At 43.3% G+C, this 27075-nt stretch overlaps 1 protein-coding gene across 50 annotated transcripts in view; it reads right to left on the bottom strand.

The window, feature by feature from the left end:
- The window catches only part of CLIP1 (CAP-Gly domain containing linker protein 1), a 148311-nt gene that overhangs the window by 22973 nt on the left and 98263 nt on the right, over positions 1 to 27075 (bottom strand). For 26 of the 50 annotated variants that reach the window (XM_074008187.1, XM_074008183.1, XM_065524987.2 and 23 more), the window contains 3 exons: positions 21498 to 21614; positions 19005 to 19111; positions 12035 to 12155 (listed from right to left, as the gene is read on the bottom strand). In XM_074008187.1, the coding sequence (XP_073864288.1) occupies positions 12035 to 12155; positions 19005 to 19111; positions 21498 to 21614 (345 nt within the window). Of the gene's footprint in view, positions 1 to 12034; positions 12156 to 19004; positions 19112 to 21497; positions 21615 to 24423; positions 26692 to 27075 lie in introns of all 50 variants that reach the window. The other 24 variants (XM_074008174.1, XM_074008170.1, XM_074008166.1 and 21 more) reach the window with 2 other exon arrangements.

The following is a 27075-nucleotide window of genomic DNA, read 5'->3' on the forward strand; positions in this document are numbered from 1 at the left end:
GGACCACAACCAGTGACTGATCCATGTGGGATTACAGAGAGACTGGCCATCTCAGTCCAGTTTGGGACAAATCTGCATGGCCACTCCAGCTCCAGAGCTCCCCATGGCATTGGTCAAGGCTGTTGCTGGGCCTGCATCATGGCTCAGCTTCTCCCACTGCCTAATCGTGTCTCTTTCTCCTCCTCTCCATAGGAGCTGCCCCGAGAGCATACTTCAGTATCATCACACTCAACTCTCCCTCGGCCTGTTTCCCAGGGAACTCAACCCACAGCAGTGCGCATTATGCTACCAACTAAAGTTCTATATTATGCAGGAAAGACCACATGCCTCAGGACTGGTTTAAGTTTACATGAATATGTACATGAATTATGTAAGAATATTTACATCTTCAGGCTGGGCATGGTGGCTCACGCCTGTAATCGCAGCATTTTGGGAGGCCGAGGCGGGTGGATCACCTGAGGTCGAGTTCAAAACCAGCCTGGCCAACGTGGCCAAACTCCATCTCCACTAAAAATAAAAAAAAATTAGCTGGGCGTGGTGGCAGTTGCCTGTAGTACCAGCTACTAGGGAGCCTGAGGCAGAAGAATTGCTTGAACCCAGGAGGCAGAGGTTGCAGTAAACTGAGATTACGCCATTGCACTCCAGCCTGGGTGACAGAGCAAGCCTCTGTCTCAAAAAAAAAAAAAAAAAATTTTTTTTACATGTTCAAATACATTCACACAGGTATCATTGTCCTTATCAAAGAATGACATTGGGGCTGAGCGGTGGCGCACGCCTGTAATCCCAGCACTTTGGATGAGCCAGGTGGATCACTTGAAGTCAGGAGTTCAAGACCAGCCTGGTCAACATGGCAAAATCCTGTCTCTACTTTTTATACTAAATACAAAATTAGCTGTGTGGTGACGCATGCCAGTAGTCCCAGCTACTAGGGAGGCTGAGGCAGGAGAATCGCTTGAACCCGGGAGGCGGAAGTTGCAATGAGCCATGATTGCGTCACTGCACTCCAGCCTGGCAACAGGGTGAGAGTCCATCTCAAAAAAAAAAAAAAGAAGAATGATATCGATGGTGTGGCTACAGGGCGGGAATATCGTGACTGCCTGAAGCCAATACATACAAGTAGTTCTTCACAGAGAGTGCACATGTCACCTTAATCTTTATTTTTACTCCTGGGTGCTGAAAAGACAACAGCTACTCTTCCCTTAATACTGCTAGTATGTTTAGTGCAGCTGAAGTGCATCTTCTGTTCAGATGCAAACACCCTTAACCATGCAGAGGCAGAGTGGAAAAGATCTACACCCTCTGGCCTAGACTCTGGCAGTCATTTCCAGAATGGATAACTTCTCAGTGCCAGGCAATGGCTTTCTACAAAACCCCTCAAAAGTCAGAGAGGTTAAGAGGACTCCCAAGTCTAGAGGAATGTCTCAAGCAAGAAACTTAAAAGATACGAAAGAGAATACACAGGCTGTAAAAAGACTTTCAGTAACTGAACATAACGCTTGGACCATTTCCTAAACGTAACAATGCTTGAATGCATGTGATTGGGTGAAAGGATGATTCCCACAGAACCGAAACAAATCAGACATTTGGCTTTAGTGACTCCCTAAGTTGCGGATATAATTATTATTTTTTAAAATAATAATTATTGTTAAAATGATACATGCTGTTTTTTTAAAAGAATAAATTCAGCAATATTTAAAAAAAGACAGCTGGGTGTGGTGGCTCACGCCTGTAATCCCAGCACTTTGGGAGGCCGAGGTGGGTGGATCACGAGGTCAGGAGTTCAAGACCAGTCTGGCCAACACAGTGAAACCCCGTCTCTACTAAAAATACAAAAAATTAGCTGGGCGTGGTGGCGGGTGCCTGTAATCCCAGCTACTCAGGAGGCTGAGGCAGGAGACTCGCTTGAACCCGGGAGGTGGAGGTTGCAGTGAGTTGGGATCACACCATTGTACTCCAGCCCAGGAGACAGTGCAAGACTCAGTCTCAAAAAAAAAAAAAAAAAGAAAAAAGAAAGAAAGAAAGAAGAAGGAAATATATTTCCCCAATTCTTCCACTTAGAAATAACTACAACTAGGCTGGGTGTGATAGCTCATGCCTATAATCCCAGCACTTTGGGAGTCCAAGGCCAGAGGATCATTTGACTCCAAGAGTTTGAGATCAGCCTGGGCATCACAGCAAGACCTTGTCTCTACCAAAATCAAACAACCAAACCTTAAAAATTAGCCAGGCATGGTGGTATGTGCCTGTGTTCCCAACTACCTGGGAGGCTGAGGCGGAAGGATGGCTTGAGCCAGGGCACTCGAGACTGCAGTGAGCTGTGATTATGTCACTGTACTCCAGCCTGGACAGCAGAGCAAGACACCGTCGAAAATGAAAGAAAGTAAAAGAAAAAACATAACACTAGCTGAATGACATGCCAGACATCTCCATGTATATACACAATGAGAAGGACAGAGAGGGGGAAAAAGCAAATTCAGTTTTACTTTAACAGGAGAGAGAATAAATGGAAGTAAAATAATTTGGTTGAGAGCAAAACAATGTTATGTTATTTATCACAAGATATACATGATTCTAAGACATCCCAATAGGTTCATACTATACATTCATTTTATAAAATTTAAGTAAAACATGTTCTTAAAATGTAAGAGGTTGATGTAATTTTCTTAGGTATAAATTAATTCTCTTTTTGAGTCAGGGTCTTACTCTGTCACCCAGGCTGGAGCGCAGTGGCGCAATCTCAGTTCACTGCAACCTCCGCCTCCCAGGTTCAAGTCATTTTCCTGTCTCAGCCTCCCAAGTAGCTGCCTGACCTTAATTTTAATTTTAAGCCATATTGAACATTTCTGTGATATAAAAGATGAGGAAATTTGTACACTTCTTTCAGTTGTACCCCTCGAATTTTGTTAGTCACATTCTCTATTTTTTTCTACTGTTTTTCCTTTTTCTTACTTTGCAAATGTTTTGAACTTGCATTCACCAAGTGATCAAAATTAACATCACCAATAATGGGACAAAGAAACATCACATGCCTCCTGGCAGGACACAGTATCACTTATATAGTCTTTCCACTAAAAATGCATAACCTGAATATCATCAGGAAGAAGCATCAGACAAACTCAAAATGAGAGACTTTATGCAGCTTAACTGGCCTGTTCTCATAAAAAATGTCAATGTCATGGAAGACAAAAACAGAGGAATCGTTCCAGATTAAAGATGACTAAAGAGACGCGACAACTCAGTGAAAAGAATGCATGATCTTGGACTGGATCCTGAATTTTAAAATGCTGTAAAGGACATTACTGGGACAACTGCCTGAACAGGAACAGGGTCTATACATTAGGTAATAGTGTTGTATCGAGGTTAAACTTCCTGAATTTGATGACTGCACTATGTTTATGTAAAAATAATAGAATATATGAGCATCATTTGTTCTATTCTTATAACTTTTCACAAAGTTTGAAATAATCTCCAAATAAAATATTAAAAATATTAGTCTGGGTTGGGCGTGGTGGCTCATGCCTATAATCCCAGTGCTTTGGGGGCCGAGGCGAGTGGATCACTTGAGGTCAGGAGTTTTGAGACCAGCCTGGCCAATACGGCGAAACCCCATCTCTACTAAAAATACAAAAATTAGCTGGGTGTGGTGGCGCGCACCTGCATTTCCAAGTACTCTGGAGGCAGAGGCAGGAGAATCGCTTGAACCCAGGAGGCGGAGGTTGCAGTGAGCCGAGATTGCAGCACTGCACTCCAGCCTGGGTGACAGAATAAGACTCTGTCTCAAAATAACAAAGAACCCCACAACATTAGGGTGTGCCCATAAACCCCACAGTTGTGTGCTTAGCTCTCTGTTTACTTGGATTTAATGCTCACAAGCAGTCCTTGTGTCCGCTTCTCTTTCGCTAAGGCCTTTACTTTGATTCATGTCTTGCTTGGCTCAAATTTATCATCAAGTGGCTCCTTTTCAGAAGGACTCACAAACACCACAGATTTTAAGTCCTTTCATGTCTGAAAACATGTGCCTGCTGTCTCACCTGAAGAGTCATTGTCTGGAGATGATGCTCTTGGCCATACTTCCTGTCCCTCAGAACTCTGGATGCAGTGCCGCAGTTTTCTTGCACTGAATGTATCTGCAGTTGGGTTGGTTTTTCAAGTTTTTATAAAAAATTTGATTTTTCTGCCTGGGCACTTAGAATTTTTTTTTTTTTTTTTTTTTTTTCTGAGACAGTTTTGCTCTTGTTGCCCAGGCTGAAGTGTAATAGCGTGATCTCAGCTCACCACAACCTCCACCTCCTGGGTTCAGGCAATTCTCCTGCCTCAGCCTCCCAAGTAGCTGGGATTACAGGCATGTACCACCACGCTTGGCTATTTTTCTTTCTTTTTTTTATTTTTAGTAGAGATGGGGTTTCTTCATGTTGGTGAGGCTGGTCTTGAACTCCTGATCTCAGGTGATCTGCCTGCCTCGGTCTCCCAAAGTGCTGGGATTATAGGCGTGAGCCACCCCACCCAGGCTAGAATTATTTTTATATTGTTGAATTTCAATAATCACCAGGGTATTTTTGAGGGGTATCTATTATTGTGGATCAATTTTTCCCAGTGGGTCTCCTTACTGGGTTTCCATACAACCCACTCTCTTTTCTGTTTGTGGATTCAGTTCTTCTTTTACTTGGGGAAATTTCCTTATCATATCTCCTAATACTTTAAACACACACACACACACACACATACATATTTTTTGAGACGGAGTCTTGCTCTGTCCCCCCCATGCTGGAGCACAGTGGTGTGGTCTCGGCTCACTGCAACCTCCGCCTCCCGGGTTCAAGCTATTCTCCTGTGTCAGTATCCAAGTAGCTGGGATTACAGGCACCCGCCACCACACCTGGCTAACTTTTTTATTTTTTAGAGACAGGGTTTCACCATGTTAGCCAGGCTGGTTTCAAACTCCTGACCTCAAGTGATCCGCCCACCTTGGCCTCACAAAGTGCTTGAATTACAGGCTTGAGCCACTATGCCCGGCCTAAATATAGATACATTTTTGAGACAGAGTCTTGCTATGTTGCCCAGGCTTGTCTTGAACTCCTGGGCTCAAACAGTCTCCTGCCTTGGCCTCCCAAACTGCTGGGATTACAGGTGTGAGCCACTGCACCCAGCCCTTTCCTTTATATTTTAAGAAACATTTATAAGGCTGCTGTTTATGATTTATTTAGTAGTCTTGATCTGGTGTGGTTTGGTCTTCAATTTGTTTCCTTAATTCTCAATCTCCCTGTTAAACTTGTGTCATTTTATCATCTTCTCTTTGAACAGTTGTTTTATTCAAATAACTTGAGTTTTACATAACACAAAGCACTATTTTCCCTGGGTAACAGCTTCTCTTGGCCTGAATTCCTGTGTCTCTCTGGCTCTTGATGTTCCCTTCTTTCCCTTTCCCTCTCAGGGTGCAGAATGTATACACTTCTTCATCTTATTCTGGATGGCTCTACCTAGACCTTGCCTTTGCTCACATATACTGAGAGTTTCCCCCAACACCCTTCCTACCTTATCTGAGGCCTTTATCTTTAACCCCTCTACCGCTAAAAGGTAAGCACTACAACTGACACATTTCTGTAGCCAGAGGCTTCTGGATAGAGTCAAGGTTGGGATAGTTGAGGCTACAACAGACTCTGCTGGCGATCTCTTTCCTGAGATTTTTTCTTCAGTGTTCTGTGCACATCACTCACTCTACCTGAACACAGGTAATTCCATTCCCACAGGAGAACATCCTCAGCCTTGGGACACGTATCCCCAGTGGGCTGTTTCCACAGTGCTCCTACTGCTTCTGCTACCTTCCCTTCCTAGAGACTGGAATCCAGCCTCTCCTGTGATTGGAGGTGGTTATGTGATACAATCACAGAAATGTGAACTTTCTTCCCCAAATTAGAAGACAGAGCCATGTGAGAAGCCCCTTGTGCTTCCCTGCCTTGTCCTCCCCCTGCTTCCTTCCAGAAAGCTCTGTGATGCTTCAGGTACAATAGCCAACCGGGGATCAGACGGACAAGAACTACACACCTAGCAGAGCAGCAAGCAGGAGGAAGAGCCAGCTCCGTGCAGACGTTCCTGAGGGGGTACCCACCCCAGACTGCCTACTGCGGACTTATCATCACTTGGGAAAAATACCCACAGTGCCTTGTGCCTGTCAGCCGCAGTTTGTTGGCTGGACTAGCTACAGAAAATGACCATGGGCAGTTTTTCCCACTGTTGGTAAAATCCTGCGGTGGTGCAAAGGGGCATCGAGCCTCAGAAACTTTTCTTTTACTTTTCCCAGGCTGTCTACTCACCTCTTAATTTTTTCCAAACTAGACTGGGCACAGGGATGGGGAGAATTCGAGTAAAAATTTTTAGGATTTTGCTGTTCACCATCCTTTCCACTTAACACTGGGGACAAAGTGTCAGAGTCAAACCACAATTTTGTTTCCTTTCTTGGTTGTCAATTTACTTTTTATTTTTTGAGACAGAGTCTCACTCTGTCGCCCAGGTTGGAGTCCAGTGGCGCGATCTCGGCTCACTGCAACCTCTGCCTCCTGGGTTCAAGTGATTCTCCTGCCTCAGTCTCCCGAGTAGCCAGAACTACAGGCGTCCGCCACCATGCCCGGCTCATTTTTGTGTTGTTTTATTAGAGACGGGGCTTCACCATGTTTCCCAGCTGGTCTCAAACTCCTGACCTCAGGTGATCTGCCTGCCTCAGCCTCCGAAAGGGCTCGAATTACAGGCGTGAGCCTCCGCACCCAGACTTGAGTGCCAATTTAAAAGTTTACAGCATCAAGTTGACTGGCTCTGTTGGCTTCTTTTGGACACACATTTTAATACAGAAAAACTGTGTTCATAGCATTGGGTACTGAAGGGAGAGAGAGTCTGTGATCCAGCTTCAATCAGCCCTAGTTGCCCAGAAGTCCCTGAGCCCAGATTAAAATTATGATGGCTCATAACCACCATTTTTCCAAACTAATACACAATAAGCTAAAAATAGCTTTCCCTTTCTAAGCATTCATGTCTGGGAATTGAGGCTCATTTATTAAATGGCAGGTGACTTCATGATCAATTTAGATGCTAACCTCAATTTTTTTGTATAACACATCTGCTGTAACCTCTGTCAGGAAAAACTGTTCATGAAAAACAGGTATTGAGTCATTTAATCCCTGTCCGGTTTCCATAAGCAAACTGTAACCTCATTCTACAAATAGCCAGGGGGAGAATCAGCTCTGTTCCCATAGTGACAGCTCACTGTATTTGCTATCTTTACAAGGTGGAACACATGTGAGGTTTGGAAATGATAAATCAGACATATCAAAAGTGACTACCTAAGGTGACTATTTCTATAGAAGAACTAACATTATTTTTAGAATTCCCTATGAAAAGAAAATAGAGGCTAGACTATACCTGTGGTCCCAGCTACTGGGGAGTCTGAGGCTGAAGGATCCCTCGAGCCCAGGAGATTGAGGCTGCAGTGAGCTACGATAGCACCACTGCTCTCCAGCCCAGGTGACAAAATAAGACTCTGTCTCTTAAAAAAAGAAACGAATGCTCTGTATGGTTTCCATTAATCTTAAACCACAAGACCCTGCCTGCATTTACACTGTATGCTTCTATCAGCCACGCAGAGAGCAAATGCCCCACTAAGTTGGTGATCAGGCTTTTGGCGACCACAACTCTGCAACAAAAGCTATTGCAATGGTTAATACTGAGTGTCAACTCGATTGGATTGAGGATAAAAAGTATTGATCCTGGGCATGTCTGTGAGGGTGTTGCCAAAGGAGATTTAACGTTTGAGTCAGTGGGCTGAGAAAGGCAGGCCCACCCTTAATCTAGGTGGGTACAATCTAATCAGCTGCCAGCTTGACCAGAATAAAAAGCAGTCAGATGGCTGGGAGCAGTGGCTCATGCCTGTAATCCCAGCACTTTGGGAGGCTGAGGCGGGCGGATTGCCTGAGCTCAGGAGTTCGAGATCACCCTGGGCAACATGATGAAACCCAGTCTCTACTAAAATACAAAAAATTAACCAGGCCTGGTGGCATGCGCCTGTAGTCCCAGCTACTAGGGAGGCTAAGGCATGAGAATCGCTTGAGCCCAGGGGGCGGAGGTTGCAGTGAGCCAAGATTGAGCCACTGCTCTCCAGCTTGGACTACAGAGTGAGACTCCATCTTAAAAAAAAAAAAAAAAAAAAAAAAAGCAGGCAGAAGAACGTGAACAGACTAGACTGACTTAGCCTCCCAGCCTACATTTTTCTCCCATGCTGGAGCTTCCTACCCTAGAACATTGGACTTCAAGTTCTTCAGCTTTGGGCTTCCTTGGTCCTCAGCTTGCAGATGGCCTCTTGTGGGACCTTATGATTGTGTGAGTTAATAGTCCTTAATCAACTCCCCTTTATATATATCTATCCTATTAGTTCTGTCCCTCTGGAGAACCCTGACTAATACAGCTATGAAACTGGAGGTAAAGGGAATCATCTAAAAAAGTGGAAAGAGCAGTCACAAAGGCTGTCTTCTGTAAAACAGAAACTGGGCCCTAGCTAAAAACAAGTTACTCACCAAACACCCATGCATTCATTCAAACCTACAGGTCGTACTATACGATTCCTACTTTCTCACAGTCTGTGGGAGAAGGAGAAGCAGAAGCACACGATGCTGACCACAATGCTGGGTTCTAAGGGTCAGGGCACTGCAGAGCCCACACCTAACCACAGAGGGGCAGCAGCTTGCTCTGCTTAAGATCAGAAGCGATGACCTTCAAGATGGGCCTTTAACAATGAGGACACGCATCACCAAAGATGCAAAAGCGGCCAGGCGTGGTGGCTCAAGCCTGTAATCCCAGCACTTTGGGAGGCCGAGATGGGCGGGTCACGAGGTCTGGAGATCGAGACCATCCTGGCTAACACGGTGAAACCCCGTCTCTACTAAAAATACAACAAAAAGAAAAGATGCAAAAGCAGACCTGTGAATGGCAAGATTCTGGGATGCACTGGGTTTTCTAAGCAAAATAAACATTTGAGGCAGAAAAAAAAAAGTACCAGTAGGGTTCAGAGTCCATTTTTAGAGCACTGTTTGACCCCACCTACCCCATTTCTAGCTCACAGCTTTTTAAAATCTTGAACAACAATAATCATGAAGTAAGCAGAAAAAAGTTTTATTCTCACAATAGAACAGCAGCTGGACAAACAGGCTTTCAAGTTAGGCAGACATGATTTCGAATCTCGGCTCCTCCACTGCCTATCTGTGTATTCTTGGTAAGTTCGTTCACTTTTTTTTTTGGAGATGGAGTCTCACTCTGTCGCCCAGGCTGGAGTGCAGTGGCACAATCTCGGCTCACTGCAGCCTCCGCCTCCCAGGTTCAAGCAATTATCTGCCTCAATATCCCAAGTAGCTGGGATTACAGGCGCCCGCCACCATGCCTGGTTAAATTTTTGTATTTTTAGTAGAGATAGGGTTTCACCATCTTGGCCAGGCTGGTCTCGACTCCTGACCTCATGATCCACCCGCCTCAGCCTCCCACAATGCTGAGATTACAGGCGTGAGCCACCACGCCCAGCCGTTAGTTCACTTTTGAGCCTGTTTCCTGTCTAAAAATAATCCTACTATCTCTGAGGTAGGTTGTGATGATTCCATGAAATAATGGTAAAGCAATCGGCTCAGTTCAACAAATTATGATGCTTCTAAATAAAGGAATCAGGAAAGAACCTAGGTGGTGGGTCAGTATTTACCTTTCCCAAGTCAATCTAGTCGCTGCTGTCTCGATTTTAGAATGAAAAAGCAAATTTTTCTGTAGTACTACAACTAAAATTATTTTTTTAAAATAGCATTTCTGCCAAATACTGTAGCTCTGTAATATATTTCTAACACAGTTGATCAATAGTTTGACTTAACTATAGAAAGCAACTAAGTGAAATTTTATAGAATTCTTGGAGATGATACAATAAGAGAGTAACAGAGCCCAATGAATTAATCGGTCTTCATTAAACTAAGGTTGCTTCTAAGTTACTTTAAACGGGTGGCTCACTCCACTCTTTTGAAATATATATACCATGGAAAGAATGATCTGTATCTTTCTTGGTAATCAATATTTTTCACAATCTCCATCATGAAAGCCTATCACATTTTAGTTCACACACACATTATTTCTCCTTCTGAGTTACATACAGGAAACTACCACTGGCATAAGAATCCATCCCATTCTTTAAAAGGAAGTCACTTGTTGGCCGTTCCTGTAGGCATTATTTTCTAACACTCTGCAAAGTACCTGATTTTTACATTTTTTAGTCACAAAACCTTTTCAGTAGGAAGCTAATTGAAATCTCTACTACAAAAGAGAACAGAGCTGCTAGGATGGAGAGGAGCCCAAGACGGGCAAAGAAACTGTGGGAAATTCTAAACAAGGAAGCATGATGTCTCCTGAATTCCTTCTGGTTCTGAGTGACAGAGACAAGAACTGTAATCATCAGTCCAGTCAAGGGCCACAGCATTAAGATAAGAGGATGATCTCTGTGTGTTCCTCCTATTTATGGAACCCACTCTCTCTACCAGAGGTGTTCAATGAAACGATAGGAGATGGCAATAGACTCAGCACTTAGCCAACATCCTTCTTCCAAGTCCCTGTGGACACACTGATGCTGGAGATGCCAAATGCTGTAGGTGTTTTAGCTTGTGCCAGGAAAAAAGAACCTCTGCTGGTTAATGGGCTTCCATGCTTCATGAACTCCAGTTTCTCACAAACTCATCAAAGGGGAGTGCAGTGACCCTAGTTAAGTCAACACACTGATTCTTTCCTTGGCCCCCATCAGAAGATGACATCTCTTGACACTAGTCGCCAAATGATGCTGAACGAATTACTATCATCTTTGTGCTTCCGTTTCCCCTTTTACAAATAGGGATAATAATAGTGCTATCGCTTAGAATTGTGGCAGGGACTGCGATGATAGCTAGCACTTATTTGTGCCTGTCACATAGCAAGAGCCCAAAACTGTTAGCTACTATCACCAACAGCATCATCATCATCTTGGAGCCTGGAGAGACGTGGCATTTCCTTCACAAAATAAGAAAATTGTGGAGAGCAACAATGAAGATTTTAAAGTCTAAAATTAACTCTCCAAAAAGTGCTTTCACCACGAATTGCACCATGTCAATGGGTACTCAGTACAATTACCCCAAACTAATCCTAATCCCAAGTAAGAATTAATGTTTGGAACATATAATGGGGGAAAAAAATTTTCCCCTTGGAGTATAAAGCAACAATGAATGACTACACAGCAAAAGTCTCCTAAAAATGTAATTTTAAGCTGTTGCTCCGAAGTCAGATGTGACTTACAATTCAGCACTTTGATTCAACTGTTAGAGAAGAATAAAAGGCAGAATACAGCTTCCTTTAAAATCAGTTTTGTTGCCATGTTTAATCAACTTCTCTGTAAGAAACCTCTGAAATTTAAATATAGAAGCAAATAGGTTGTGGTTTGCTTATAGTTCATACCAGTTGTAACATATATTCTATATTTACCAATGCACACAAGTGCACATGTATGCACAGTTCCATTAGAAAAGGCTTAAGCATGCTTTTTAATTTAAACAAAAGCAGAGTTCTATTTAAAATCAGCTGCCAACACTCACACCAAATCTATATTCTTGGAATCTGTTTCTTCAAAATCAATTTTGATGAAAGTGAAAAAAAATCTTCAGGGAAAAATAATTTTGTAATCCAAGTAGTAGTAGGGAGAACATACTGTCCCCTTCCATTTAAATGTTGAGCTGCAAGATTGTCTAATAAAGATCGTATTTTCTACTTGCTTGCAAGTTCCAGTGTTTTGTGTGTTTTTTAAAGGACCTCTCAAATCTCTCCTACCCTAAATCCTACAGCAGCACGTTTGAAAACAAGGAGACACACAGCACAGGTAACTTGGAATTCCGTTTGGAATGACCCCACCACACTGAGCAGACCTCCGAGTGGCCTCTGAGCACACTGCCAACAGCAGCAGCACTCAGCATGGCAGAGCTGGAACCCCCCGCCAAAGGACACTGACCTTTTGATGACTTGTGACTTCGTCCCGGCTTCTCCCCAGCTCCTCAGCAAGTTTAACGTTCTCTTCTTGCAATGCTGAAAGCTGCTGGGACTTCTGAGCTGCTGCCTGCTTTAGGGTTTCTCTGCAAGGACAGTGAGTGCAGGGTTACCATAGAAACAAGACAGGCAAGGAAACTGTGGGAGACAACCAGCTTCACAGCACTGAAGAAAATATATCTGGGTCACGTGCCTGATAGGATCTATAATAACAGCAGACAGTATTATCTACATGCAGAAGGGGCTAAATGGCCACAACCTCCCAAAAGGAGGACTGCCACCCACAATTATTACATTTTTCAGAACCTAATAAACCCTATGGCCACCCTCCCACCACCCACTTACCCCATAAAAAACGAATTTTGCTATAAAATAAATGACAAATGAGATACAGCCCTCCTATCTTTAGGAATATTTCCGTTAGATGATTTTACTAAAACCCATTTCGTTGATAAAGTGATTTAATTTGCTGCCAAGGCACTCTGTTCTAACTGCACAGATCTATAATTTATTTTTTTTTTCTGGAAGAAATACAAATCCAATGGTCCCATTTACCAGTGTATCTGTCAGAGTCAAGTGCTGATGTAAATCTGAGTATATTTTTAGGACAACTAGAGGCGGAATGCCCAAAGGAAATACAGTTTCCCAATTACATAACAGGTGTTTTATTTTGATAGTAGTCTTTCCACAATGCTAATTTATAATTGAAAGAAGCAAATAAAAATATAATACAGACTACTAACTTATACCATGAATATCAGCATAAAAAAATGAACCGGATAGGTATATTTATTAAACATCTTCTTCTTGTTCTTAAAATAATCCAAAACATAGATCCTAAACATTATCCTTTATACATGAATATGCACAATATTTGAGCACTAAATCTTAGTTTTATGTTATAGAGGGTTTTGATGGAATTGTGAATTTTAAGTACATCTGTGTTGGTTAAACTCCGTTTAGCAAGCTGTCATACATGGCTGAATTCTCAATCAAGTCATCTGGGTATGAATCCATCTGCTGATGCATGAACACATCTATTTTTAACTTCAATTGTCTAATGGGTGGCAGTTCTCGGCACATTCGATTTTCTCAATTTTTATTTCTCCATCCACCTATAATATGCACACTGGGATGACCTCAGGAAGACTTAGGGAAATAAATCTACACAAAAATTCTCTTAGCACACTAAATTAGGCTTTTTACAGAGATGTTTATTTAGCAATTGAAGATAAACTGAGAAGGAATTTTAGCCTCAGCTAGTCACTCACGAAAGAGACTCATATATATGAATCTCTCTATATATGTATATATGTATGTACATACACATACACACACATCACAGCGAAAGTTCATCTGTCCAAAGTCCATCAATCTTTGACAAATCAGATTTCCTTATGGTAAAATCACCATAAGCCAAATGTATTTCCCAGGTGGTCACTGCCTTCATGAGTGGCTACATGGTGTCTGCATGTGTGTGGCCTGTCAAAGTGCTACGCTTATACTCCTGTTCCTTCCTTTCTCAAGCCTACAGGAAGGAAAATTATAACAATGCATCAAGGAAGTAATCTAAAAGTGGCCAAAGTGTCCTAAAGAATTGACCTATAAAAACAAAATTATTGGGTTTTTTTTTTGTTATTGTTGTTTTGAGACGGAGTCTTGCTCTGTCACCAGGCTGGAGTGCAGTGGCGCGATCTCAGCTCACTGCAAGCTCTGCCTCCCGGGTTCACGCCATTCTCCTGCCTCAGCCTCCTGAGTAGCTGGGACTACAGGCATGTGCCACCGTGCCCAGTCAATTTTTGTATTTTTAGTAGAGACGGGGTTTCATCATGTTGGCCAGGATGGTCTGGATCTCTTGACCTCATGATCCACCCACCTTGGCCTCCCAAAGTGCTGGGATTACAAGTGTGAGCCACCACGCCCAGCCAAAATTATTGTTTTAAAATTTACAAAATGCTTCCATTTTCTCATTTAATCCTCAAAGCCCAAGGAAGTTAATGTTATTTATGTTTTTTTTTTGTTTTTTTTTTTTTTGAGGCGGAGTCTCGCTCTGTCACCCAGGCTGGAGTGCAGTGGCGCGATCTCGGCTCACTGCAAGCTCCGCCTCCCGGGTTCCCGCCATTCTCCTGCCTCAGCCTCCCAAGTAGCTGGGACTACAGGCGCCGCCACCACGCCCGGCTAATTTTTTTTTTGTATTTTTAGTGGAGACGGGGTTTCACCGTGTTAGCCAGGATGGTCTCGATCTCCTGACCTCGTGATCCGCCCGTCTCAGCCTCCCAAAGTGCTGGGATTACAGGCTTGAGCCACCGCGCCCAGCCTATTTATGTTTTAATGAGAAGATTGAAGCTCCGGGAAGTAAACAGATTTGCCCCAAATCATAAAGCCAGTGCGCAGCAAAACCACAAGAACAGGAGCTGCAGCTGGCAGATGACTTCAGTCGTGACTCAGACCTAGAGCACTTCGTTTTTTCTTTAGTGGGTAGCGGGTGAATCCATTTCAGAGAGGAAAGAGGCTCCAATAACCCAAATTCTGGAAATACTCAAGGAATGATTCTCAAAATAGCTACAAAAATATTTCTACTGGTTTTTAAAGAAGCTACTTTTCTTTCTACATGACAAGATATCTTGACGCAGAAAAGACTAGGTTTAAAACTAAAGACAAACATTGTTAATATTGACATGCAAACATTTTACTTATGAATCCATCATAAATCTATTATCATGCTAAATGTATTGTACATTTACTACTGTGCTAGGTGAGTAAAGACAAAAATTAGATTGCTTATACCTTTTTTTCCCTAAGATCCAAAATTATACACAAGAAACTGTTTCATTGTTGATTTACAACTGAAAATAGGAGCTGGCTAACCAAAATCAAGCAAGAGCTTTCCTAAAAGCAGACTTGTAAGTGGCACACAGGAAAAGAACATTCAGTTACAAGTGCTGGTTTCCAGGGGCAAGGGTGATATTCTAGAGGGAGTGGTTCCTATTAGAACCCCTGTGGTGGTTGAGCGCAGTGGCTCAAGCCTGTAATCCCAGCACTTTGGGAGGCTGAGGCAGGCAGATCACTTGAGGCCAGGAGTTCAAGACCAGCCTGGCCAACATGGCAAAACCCCATTGCTACTAAAAATACAAAAATTAGCTGGGTGTGGTGCATGCCTGTGATCCCAGCTACTTGGGAGGCTGAAGTGGCATGATGAATTGAACCCGGGAGGTGGAGGCTGCAGTGAGCTGAGACTGCTGCCACTGTCCTCTAGCTTGGGCAACAGAGTGAGACCCTGTCTCAAAAAAAGGAAAAAAAAAAAAGAAACCCTGTGTCTATATTGGTCCCCTTTTTCTCCAGTAACCACAGTCCTATTAGGTGAAGAGAAACACCAAAAAAGCTCCAGAGGACACGCAAAACCCCACACACATTAAACCATGGAAGAAGTAAGTGGCTGCTCATTCTCCAGCTTTGAGCTCTGAGGAATAAGACTAAGGAGGAGCCAAGTGACTGCTTTGTTTTGAGAAGCACTGTTCCCATTACACAGTCCTCTTACAGCAGAAGGCCCTGGAAACTGGACCAGGGGGCCACTGGTCATCAGGGGCAGGGGTTTTTTCAACCTACTCCCCATACCTCCTGCGCTGGCTTCCATGGAACGCTACCAGCGTGTCTCCCACCGTTCCTCCCTCCCGTTAACAGTCCCAGGCATATTGTGCCAAGTCACTAACAGGAAGATGTGATTCCCTCAGGTCTGTTGGGGCAGAAAAAAGGTAGAAAATCCAAAGCAGCCCAGGCTCTTTCTGCTCTGGGATCCGGTTCTTCCCTACCCGAATGTGTTCAGGGATCAGAGGTCTGGGGAGTGCAGCACCAGGAACAGCTCAGCACAGGCTGGGGCTAGCATGACAGCAGCTAGAGCCACGATCTCAGCTAAGCTTTTATTAGCCAATGGAATAATTCGAAGGAGGAGGTCACAAAAACAACTTATGTCACCCGGCCAGGCACGGTGGCTCATGCTTGTAATCCCAGCACTTTGGGAGGCCGAGGAGGGCAGATCACCTGAGGTTGGTAGTTCAAGACCAGCCTGATCAACATGGAGAAACCACGTCTCTACTAAAAATACAAAATTAGCTGGGCATTGTGGTGCGTGCCTGTAATTCCAGCTATGGAGGCAGGAGAATCACTTGAACCCAGGAGGCGGAAGTTACGGTGAGCCAAGATCATGCCACTGCACTCCATCCTGGACAACAAGAGCAAAACTTCATTTCAAAAAAACAAAAACAAAAACACCACCACCAAAAAACTATTTGTCTTCATAAAGGTGAAATCAGCGCCACACTGAGGGTAGGTGACATGACAGGATTCAGTGAGGACTCTGAACATTAAAGGGTGATCTCACTGGAATACTAGTAATGACCACAACAAAAGACTCCTAAGACCTGGGTGCAGTGGCTCCCGCCTGTAATCCCAGCACTTTGGGAGGTCAAGGCGGGCAGATCATTTGAGGCCAGAAGTTCAAGACCAGCCTGGCCAACATGGTGAAACCCCATCTCTACTAAAAATACTAAAAATGGCCAAGCGCAGTGGATCACGGCTGTAATTCCAGCACTTTGGGAGGCTGAGGTGGGCAGATTACAAGGTCAGGCGTTCGAGTACAGCCTGGCCAATAGGATGAAACCGTTTCTACTAAAAATAGGAAAAGTAGATGGGCATGGTGACAGGCACCTGTAATCCCAGCTACTCAGGAGGCTGAGGCAGGAGAATCGCTTGAACCCGGGAGGCAGAGGTTGCAGTGAGCCGAGATTGCACCACTGCACTCTAGACTGGGCTAAAGGGTGAGACTCCATCTCAAAAAAAAAAAAAAAAAAAAAGTACAAAAAAATTAGCCGGGCATGGTGGCACACGCCTGTAATCCCAGCTACTTGGGAGGCTGAGGCACGAAAATTGCTTGAACCCAGGAGGCAGACATCATGGTGAGCAGAGATCACACCACTACACTCCAGTCTGGGGAACAGAGTGAGACTCTCTCTGAGAAGCAAACAAACAAACAAATAAAAACAACAAAGGACTCGTAAGTAGTACTGCAGGAAAGTGGAATTTTATCTAAACCCCACGAACCCTCTTGGCCAGGTCCACTTGGCCCTGCCCCTCCAACACCTAGTAGGACCCAGGGAGTTCGATGGTGGGATTATGGCAGCGGAGGCTGGAGAGGGAGTCTCCCATGGCAGTTCACACACTCCCTTATCAGCTGCCCGTGGGACACATTGCAGGAATTCAACCTGATGCCCCAAAGCCCTCCAGGTTTGCAAAATGACTTGTGTCACCAAGAAAAGAAATCCTAAGCTGTACCTGCACCCCGCTTCCTGAATGAATAGAACTGTCACATTACAACAAATGACTTTGTTTTTCCTGTCATGGTGACCCATCTTCTATTTGTGTCATTTGATGTTGGCAGGCCAAGGAAATTGAAGCCTCCCCTGATGACCATAATCATAATTGTAAATTTATAAATCTGCATAAGTGAAATTGTTGGAACTGTTTAAACATAATCCCATCATCTAGAGACCCGCCATTTAAACCAGGACCGAGGAAGAAAATCGCTGACATCACAAGCTGTACATCTCCTCGCAGGAGCAGCTCAGATCAGATTCTTCCCAGGAAAATTTTAAAACTCTCAGAAGAACCACACATGTGCTAGCTTAATCCAAGCTCAATCAACAAATAGTATTGAGGATGGTGACTTAAAACAGCAGTTTGGAACTGATGCTTTTGTTTTTGTTTGAATCTCATCTATGTATTAGGATTGGAAATAAAAGACACAAACCCTTGAAGGGCAGGGACCATATATACTCACCTTCTTATGCTTCCTACCTTAACTGTACCTACCACGAAAGAAAAAGACACACTCAAATGTTCACCAGGTGAATTAGCTTTAGCGTTTTAGGTTAATACGGTTGATACAGTGTAGTTAACAGAAGATCAAATGAAATCTACACTGTAACCATCCTTTAAAATGTCAGAAAATGCCAATCTCTAATAACTACACTAGCCAAACTTGAAAGGCAAGAACTGAGTTAGCATCAACAAAGGAAGTATGAACAGTCTGTCTGCCTGAAACCACGTAACAAACTGATGTGTAAATCTTAATTTTAAAGTCTTCCCAAATGCTGGTCATTTCATTTGCATGCCAGATGGTTTGATTACTCTTTTTTTTTTTTTTTTTTTTTTACTATAAAGAGAGTTTTGAGGGACTTGCTAATAAAGGGTCTGACATTTCCAAATGTTAAGATTGGCTGGCCAGGTGCAGTGCTCACGCCTGTAATCCCAGCACTTCGGGAGGCTAAGGCGGGAGGATCACTTGAGGTCAGAAGTTCAAGACCAAATGTTAACATTCTGCTTGTACTTTCAAGGCTTTGAAGTCACTTCTTTTCTTTTTTTTTTGAGACAGGATCTCACTCTGTCACCCAGGCTGGAGTGCAGTGGCATGATTACGGCTCACCGCAGCCTCAACCTGCCGGGCTCAAGCGATCCTCCCACCTCAGCCTCCCGAGTAATTGGCAAATAGGCATGCACCACCATATCCAACTAATTTTTATATTTTTAGTAGAAACAGGGTTTCGCTGTGTTGTCCAGGCTGGTCTCAAACTCCTGGGCTCCAGTGATCCACCCATCTCAGCCTCCCAGTGTTGGGATAACAGGCACGTGCCACCACACCCAGTCCAAAATCACATCTGAATCCCCAGCTTAACTCATCAGCCAGTACACATTTCATTCTGATCCTTTAACTCAGCTGTGGTTCTGACTTAACAGCGGTTACTGATGTTACTTCTAGGGTATGCAATAGAGTTGGCATACGTTTATGTGCTTCTCAAATATTTTTAAAATAATTAGCATTGTGTTCACGTTTTCAATTTAAAATAAATTCCGTATTTTTTTCTCAAAGGAGAGAAACTTACATTTCTTTCCTAAATTCTTCCATTTTTTGATTCTCCACAGTCAGGAGTTCTTTTGATTTGTTCAGCTCTTCCACATTTTTCAAGTTGTTTTCTTTAAGTGTGTCCAACTTAAAGACCAAGAGAAAAAAGCTTGATGAAATTATTTCATTTTCCAATGACATGAATGAACAAATTATTCATCAAAGTGTGTACTGAAAAGACAGATGAAATTAGTCACTTGCAAAAAAAAAAAAAAAAGTCTCCTGGGTGAAGAGATTACAGATGACAAGTCTATTACAAACTGCAAACCTCTTCCTTACATTTAGTCTGACATATCCTGTACACTTGGCCAAAATGTCAAACTAAATTGCTACAGAGAGGTAAAATTTTCTTTCATGTTGTGTACAATTCTCAGCACTTATCACAGAACTTGCTATTCAAATATGATTCATTAAAAACAAGAAATAAAATGCAAAGCAATGACATCAGCAAGGATTATTCTTCGTAATGAAAAGAAACCCTTTTCTTTTCCCAGAGATTAGTGATTTAGGATATGATATTGTTCAGTGTCACTACCAGATTTACATAGTCCTCATTACAAAAATTATTTATTTGAATCAAAATTATTTGTAGATTGGAAAAAAATTTAGTAACCCATCTGAACTTGAACCTGAAGAGGAAAAAGTCACGTTGTGGGACTGAAGGGCACTTACACCCATTTGGCTCCATCATTGGCCCACGGGGATGCAGCCAGCGGAGGGCCTGGCCCTTGGTGGAAATCCAGAGCTGTCACTGGGATGAGTGGGGATGTGACTGATCATAGGCTGTGGCAGGTGGCTGGAGCTCTAGGTGCGGAGCCACCACCAAGGATGGCAGCTAATGTGGGCCTCCATTCCTCAAGGCGGCTCCTTGGGCCATGCTGGCTTTCTGGGCCCTGAGAAGTTGTCTCCTACAGGCAGAAGAGGGAGCTAGCTCCTTTTGCCATGCCCCATGCCACCTGTCAGGAGTCCTAGAAAGTGTCTTGCTAGTTTTACAACTACCATCTTCCTTTTAACACCGAACATTCCAGATTAACAAAACAAGAAAAATAAAGTATCACAATGTGTCTGAAAACATGGTTCATCCAACCCTGAATTCTGGCTGTAACAAAGACACCAAGGGATCTGTTACAGAACGACACAGTTCCCCCTGGTTCCACTGCTGCAAGTTACACACATTTCCTAAAATCCTCTCACTTACTTCAGCTCTTAATTTTGATTAACAGCTATGATTTTTTAATGCTTTTATATTTTTAGCTTAAGTCATCTTCTCTTAGGAGTGTCAGTTCTATAAATGTGCTTCCTTCTACGTGAACTGTTGTTATTTACCATATCATTACCTCCAAATGTTCATCTCCTTTGAGAAGTTGATTCTTGACCTCCACAATGAGAAGGACTAGTCTCCACAATGAGAAGGACTAGTCTTGACAGTGGCTCCTCAGTTTGGCCACCGCCTCCCCCTTGATTTCCTTCCTTAATGTCTTACCTGCCTATTACTTTTAAAAGCATCTGGGCGGGGCGTGGTGGCTCCCACCTGTAATCCCAGCACTTTGGGAGGCCAAGGCGGGCAAAGATCACGAGGTGGAGTTCAAGAACAGCCTGGCCAACATGGCAAAACCCCGTCTCTACTTAAAATACAAAAATTAGCCAGGCATGGTAGTGGGCACCTGTAATCCCAGCTACTCAGGAGGCTGAGGCAGAAGAATCACTTGAACCCAGGAGGCGGAGGCTGCAGTAGCCGAGATTGTGCCGTTGCACTCCAGCCTGGGCAACAAGAGCAAGACTCCGTCTCAAAACAACAACAATGACAACAAAACAAAAAACAAGCAACAACAACGAAAAAAGCATCTGAAGTTGCACAGGACTTCACATAACCATTTTGGTGCGTCAGTCGGCTTAGAATTTAGATAACAGCTTTCCAAACAAAGGATTGGTATGAGCTGGGAGGGTGGGAGCAGGGAAATCCAAAGAGGAGGAGAAATGCTACTTGTGGACAGAATCAAAATATCTTGACGCCACATATTTGTCCCTGCTCCAAAAGTGACTCATTCAAGATGACACAAAAGGAAATCAGTACTGAAATGGGCCAAGAAAAGGCCTACATCAGACTCAGGACTGAGGAACGCAACTTAGTGGCTCAAAGTTGGGAAAGGGAAGAGAAAAAAACGATGTGTGTGATGTAAGATAAAGGATACAAAAGCTAGAGCAGGCCATCAGTAGCTCTTCTCACTAGTGCTATCACTAAATAGTCATCTTAGAAAGCCACACTATTAGGGTTTTTTCCTCAATTTGTAAAGTTGATCCTAATAAGTAATGAAGTGATACACTTTATTTAAGATTATCATGACTCTGGAATGCATTTCAAACCTTTGTAAGGTCACACTTCAAAAACATAAGCAATCCTGAGTTAGTGATCAAACATTCCACGAAGTTGGTAAGCTGTTCTTTGTATAAAAAGCTATTTAAATCTGATTACTTCATTTTGTAGTTTTGCATTTGTTTGCTTGGTGTCCTCCAAGGAGGCCAGAGTCTCAGTCTTCTCTTTGGTCATCTGTTCCATTATCTGCATGGCATCTTCCGCTGTTTGAGCAGCCTAAATACAAGGAAACACTGTGAGAAATGAGGACACCCCTTGCCAACACCGTTAGGTGAGGATCGGGCTGTGCCGTTCCGGCAGCACTCAGTGTCTGTGTGGGTAAGGGAGGCACACAGAGAGGGTGAATCAGTCACCAATCCAGCTGAAACAGACAGACCAGGACAGGAGAGGTCTTTACTCTAAAGTAGAATATGCAGACTCTTTCCTGCCATTTTTCAATGTCAATTATTATGCAATTTCCATGTTTTCAGAACCTCTAAACATACATCTTCCAATGAAAGTTCCAAATGACACTGGCAATCATGCTCCCTTCATTCTGACTTAAGTTTGAGAGACTGTTCGGAGGTAACAATGAATAACATCCTAATATAGCTGAATTTCTTGGAATCATATTTTTTATTATAAGTTTAAAATACTATCCTTGCTATTTCAAATCTGGGGCTTTTAAAGTCACTCAAATTTAGGCTGAGAATTTTTCAAATAAATATAAAAATTATTTGGGCACTTCTAACATGAGGCTCAAGTGTTTAATGAGAAGTATTTAATGCAAGTTGTGAGTAATGAATAAAAACATGGCTGTGAATAAAAAGATGCATATGGAGACAAATTCTTAGCTGCTATCAAAATTAATTATAAAAAGTGAGATATAGGCCGGGCGCAGTGGCACACGCCTGTAACCCCAGCACTTTGGGAGGCCGAGGCGGGCAGATCACGAGGTCAAGAGACTGAGACCATCCTGACCAACATGGTGAAATCCCATCTCTACTAAAAATACAAAAAACTAGCTGGCTGTGGTGGCGGGCGCCTGTAGCCCCAGCTACTCAGGAGGCTGAGGCAGGAGAATGGCGTGAACCTGGGAGGTGGAGGTTGCAGTGAGCCAAAATTGCACCACTGCACTCCAGCTTGGCAACACAGCCAGACTCCGTCTCAAAAAAAAAAAAAAAAAAAGTTAGATATGAAAATATAGCTAGGCGTGGTGGCATGTGCCTATGGTCCCAGCTACTCAGGGGGCTGAGACAGGAGGATTGCTTGAGCCCAGGAGGTTGAGAGCAGCCTGGGCAACACAGCAAGATTCCCACCTCTAAAAAAATAAATAAACAGGCCACACACAGTGGCTCATGCCTGTAATCCTAGCACTTTGGGAGGCCAAAGCAGGTGGATCACAAGGTCAGGAGTTTGAGACTAGCCTGGCCAATATGGTGAAACCAAGTCCCTACTAAAAATACAAAGCTTGGCCAGGTGTGGCAGCACGCACCCGCAGTCCCAGCTACTCAAGAGGGTGAGGCAGGAGAATCGCGTGAACCCGGGAGGCAGAGGTTGCAGTGAGCCAAGGTCACACCACTGTACTCTGTACTCCAGCCTGGGTGACAGAGCGAGATTTTCTTTTTTTTTTGAGACAGAGTCTCATTCTGTCACCAGGCTGGAGTACAGTGGTGCAATCTCAGCTCACTGCAACCTCCACCTCCCGGGTTAGAGTGATTCTCCTGCCTCAGCCTCCCGAGCAGCTGGAACTACAGGCCCACACCACCACACCCTGCTAATTTTTGTATTTTTAGTAGAGATGGGGTTTCACCACGTTGGCCAGGATGGTCTTCATCTCCTGATCTCGTGATCCACCTGTGACAGCCTCCCAAAGTGCTGGGATTACAGGCGTGAGCCACTGCACCCAGCGAGACTCTGTCTTAAAAAATAAATAAATAAATAAATAAATAAATAAATAAATAAATAAATTTCTTTTAGGCACTTGTTTATAATTTATTGGTCTAATAAAGTTTATGAAAATTCTGCAATTTTCCCTATCCAATTATCAGCCATGAAGATTTTAATGGAATCTTCCAACTCCAAATGGATAGACACAATGAAAGAGTTAAAAGCCAAACAGAAGACCCTATATTTCAATATGCGCCAATTTATTGCTTTTTTTTTTTTGAGACAGATTTTTTCCCTCTTGTTGCCCAGGCTGGAGTGCAATGGCATAACCTCGGCTCACTGCAACCTCCATCTCCTGGATTCAAGTGATTCTACTGCCTCAGCCTCCTGAGTAGCTGGGATTATAAGTGCACGCCGCCACGCCTGGCGAATTTTTGTATTTTTAGTAAAGACGGGGTTTCACCATGTTGGTTAGGCTGGTCTTGACCTCCTGACCTCAGATGATCCACCCGCCTCAGCCTCTGTGAGCCACCACGCCCGGCTGCTTTTTTTTTTTTTAAGATGGGGTCTTGCTCTGTCACCCAAACTGGAGTGCAATGGCATGATCTCGGTTTCCTGCAACTTCTGCCTCCTGGGCTCAAGCAATCCTCCCATCTCAGCCTCCTGAGTAGCTGGGACTACAGGCATGTGTCACCACGCCCAGCTAATTTTTGCATTTTTTGTAGAGACAGGGTTTTGCCATGTTGTCCAGGCTAGTCTCAAACTCCTGGACAGAAGCCATCTGTCTACCTCAGCCTCCCAAAGTGCTGGGATTACAGGCGTGAGCCACTGTGCCCGGCCTTATTTCACTATTGCTCTTAAGCCTTTAAGAAACCACAGTTAGCTTTTTCACAAAGTTTCTCCTTAAATTAAAAAATAAATCCTTTTTATTCACAGTTTGCAATTTTTTCAAATGGGGAGAGACTACTACAGTGAGATACTTAGTAAAGAATCCCCCTTTCAGACTGTAACGAACAGCTTGAGACATATAAGCAACTGACTTAATGAGGTGGATTTCCATAAGCAGAAATGAAGAAAGATGACCTACACCACTTGAGTTAGTGCACAGTGTTAGTAAACAGTCTGGGTGCTCAATACTTGACCCCTCTCACTTTACCGTAAATGACTGAAGAGTCTCGAGCTCTCTAATTTTAAGAGTAAGCTTGTTCTTGTCTTTCCTCAAAGTACGGTTTTCATTTTGAGATTCTAGGAGATTGGCTGAAATATGGCTGTTGGTTTTGGCCAACTGGCTGATCTCTTTCTGAAGGATGAAGTAGCTTTCTGCCAGCATTTCCTTCTCCTTCAGGAGCTCATCCTTTTCCAGCATCATTTCACTCTTCTCAGCCAGGAGGTTCTGGTTGTCTTGCATCACCTGGGCTTTTTCGGCCAGGGTCACCTCATGGTTCAGCTGAAGGTCATCCAGAATCTTGGTGAGGCAGCTGTGCAGTTCCTGCAGTTCTGCCTTGGATTTGGACAAGGCAGCAAAATCACTTTTCAGAGTCTTTATATGGGCAGCAAGTTGAGCTGCTTCTGCAGTCAACAGTTCCTTCTCCTCAATTATCTCTGCCACTTCTTGCTCCGATTTGGTCTTCTCTTGAAGTAGCACAAACTTCTCGGACTGCAACTCCTCGGTACACACTCTTAACTCCTCCACCTCCTGCTCCAGGAGCACCATCCTCCCGTGAAGTTGATTGTTTTCGTACAAGGATGACTCTTTCTCCTTTGCTCTGGCTTCCTGTTCCAGGATTAAGGACTGCTGCATTTCCTGGATCTCCTCACTTAATTTCTGACACTCTTCTTGCAGGTTCAAGCTATCTCTCAGCAAAATGTTCTTCTCGGAACAACACGTGTTAAGTTCAGCATCCAAATTCTCCTTTGCTTGCAATATGTGAGTGTGTTCTTTTTCCAGATTCTTTTTGGCATTTTGAGCCTCTTTCAGCATCAAAGAAAGGTCGCACTTGCTGGCCACTAGTTCTTGGTTTTCGTTTTTTCTCTCTTGAAGCTCCTTCTTCAGAGCGTCAATATTACCGAGGAGTTTCATATTCTCTTGCACAATTATCCTTCTGTTTGCAGACTCTTGATCACATTGCCTTTTGAGGTCTCCTATGGCTTTGATGGAATTCTCTCTCTCTGCAAGTAAAACTCCATTTTGGGTTTCCAGTGCGGATTTTTCTTTCAAGAGACTATCCTGATGCTTTTTAAGTTTAGTCATTTTCTGAGAAGCCATCTCCTTCTCGGAAGTCAGGTAAGTGATCTTCTCATTCAGGCTCATCTCAGTATGGGCAGCCTCTTCTGAGCATTTGTGGAGTTTTTCAGTGATGATTCTATTTTCACTTAAAAGTTCTTCTTTCTCAGCCAAGAGCCTTCTCTCAGAGGCAGCCAAGGTTTCTTTCTCATGCAGAAGCTGGATGCACTCAGAGTCTGTGACTGCCCGCCTGGCCTTAATTTCCTCCAAGAGCTTCGTGAGGCTTGTGTTTGTGGCCTGGAGTTGCATGGTCTCCAGCTCTGCCTTCCTCAGGGCCTTGCTGGCATCATCCAGCTGTGCGCGGAGCCCACTGGCTTCTGAGCGGAGCAGCTGTTTGACCTGGAGAGCGGCCTGGAGGCTGGCATTCAGCTTTTCCTGATCGTGCAGCAGCATGTCCGTCTCTAACTGCAGATCTCTGTTGTTCTGAAGAGCATTATCTCGTTCCACCTTTAAGGCTATGCACGTGTTATCGAGATTGGACAGTTTCTCTAAAGCTGACTTTTTCTCAGCTGTGAGATCTTCAATGTCCTGTACCAAAGCTTTCTGATCTTTGACTAGCTCCTCATAAGAGCTCTGCAGCTTCTGAATGATGTCATCCTTATCTTTGGCCAAGATGAAGTTTTCGGTAATAAGTTTCTTGATCTGGTCTGCCAGGTGATCTCTTTCTTCCTGGTCCTTCTCAGTCTTGGCAATCAAAGCATCTTTGCTGAGCTGGAGCTCTTCGATGAGCGTCTGCATGCTCACCTTGGAAGCTTGCAAAGAGTCATTCTCCATATTGATCTTCAAGAGTTCTTCCTGTGCAACACTGATTTCTTTAAGCAATTTCTCTCTCTCAACAGCCAAAACTTCTTTATTGAGATGTTCCTGCTCATAATGCTTTTCAGCATCTTGCTTTTCTTCTAAGAATTTCTCCTTTTCTAAATTAAGAGTTTCATTCACTGACCACAGTTTCTGCTGGTCTCCCTGAAGTAAAGCTATTTTGGCCTCCAATTCTACAAGCTTGGATAAAAGTGAACCGTTTTCTAACTTTAAATCATTTCCCTCCTGCGAAAGAAGCTGCTTCTCTGATTTCAGACCCCTCAGCTCTTCTGACATTAGTTCAATTTCTTTTTTGGCTGATGTTAACAAATAAGTTAGCGACTACAGAAACAAAAGATGGAAAGAATGGAAACAAAAATGAAATCAAGCAGACAAATGCAAGCCCAAATAACTTAATGTAACCTAAATGATAAAACCTTTACAATTTCTACAATAAACTTTATAGAAACTATCTGAATAACAAGGGAAAGAAACTAAACAGAGCCCATAAAAAGATAAGTCAAAAGTAGCTTTGCAAAGTGCTTCTTTATCTGTTAGCTTATTTTATCTCTGAAACAACTTGTGAAATTATTCCCAGTAGCTATCTAGAAGACAAAAACAGTAGCTTGATTTTAATATCAGGGCAAAAGATTCTTTCTTGCCATTCCAATTATCGAATTACTTTGAATACAGAAAGGATTCATAGACGAATTTTTAAAAATACAA

This window comes from Macaca fascicularis, chromosome 11, assembly GCF_037993035.2.
Source record: "Macaca fascicularis isolate 582-1 chromosome 11, T2T-MFA8v1.1".
Classification (NCBI taxonomy): Eukaryota; Metazoa; Chordata; class Mammalia; order Primates; family Cercopithecidae; genus Macaca; species Macaca fascicularis.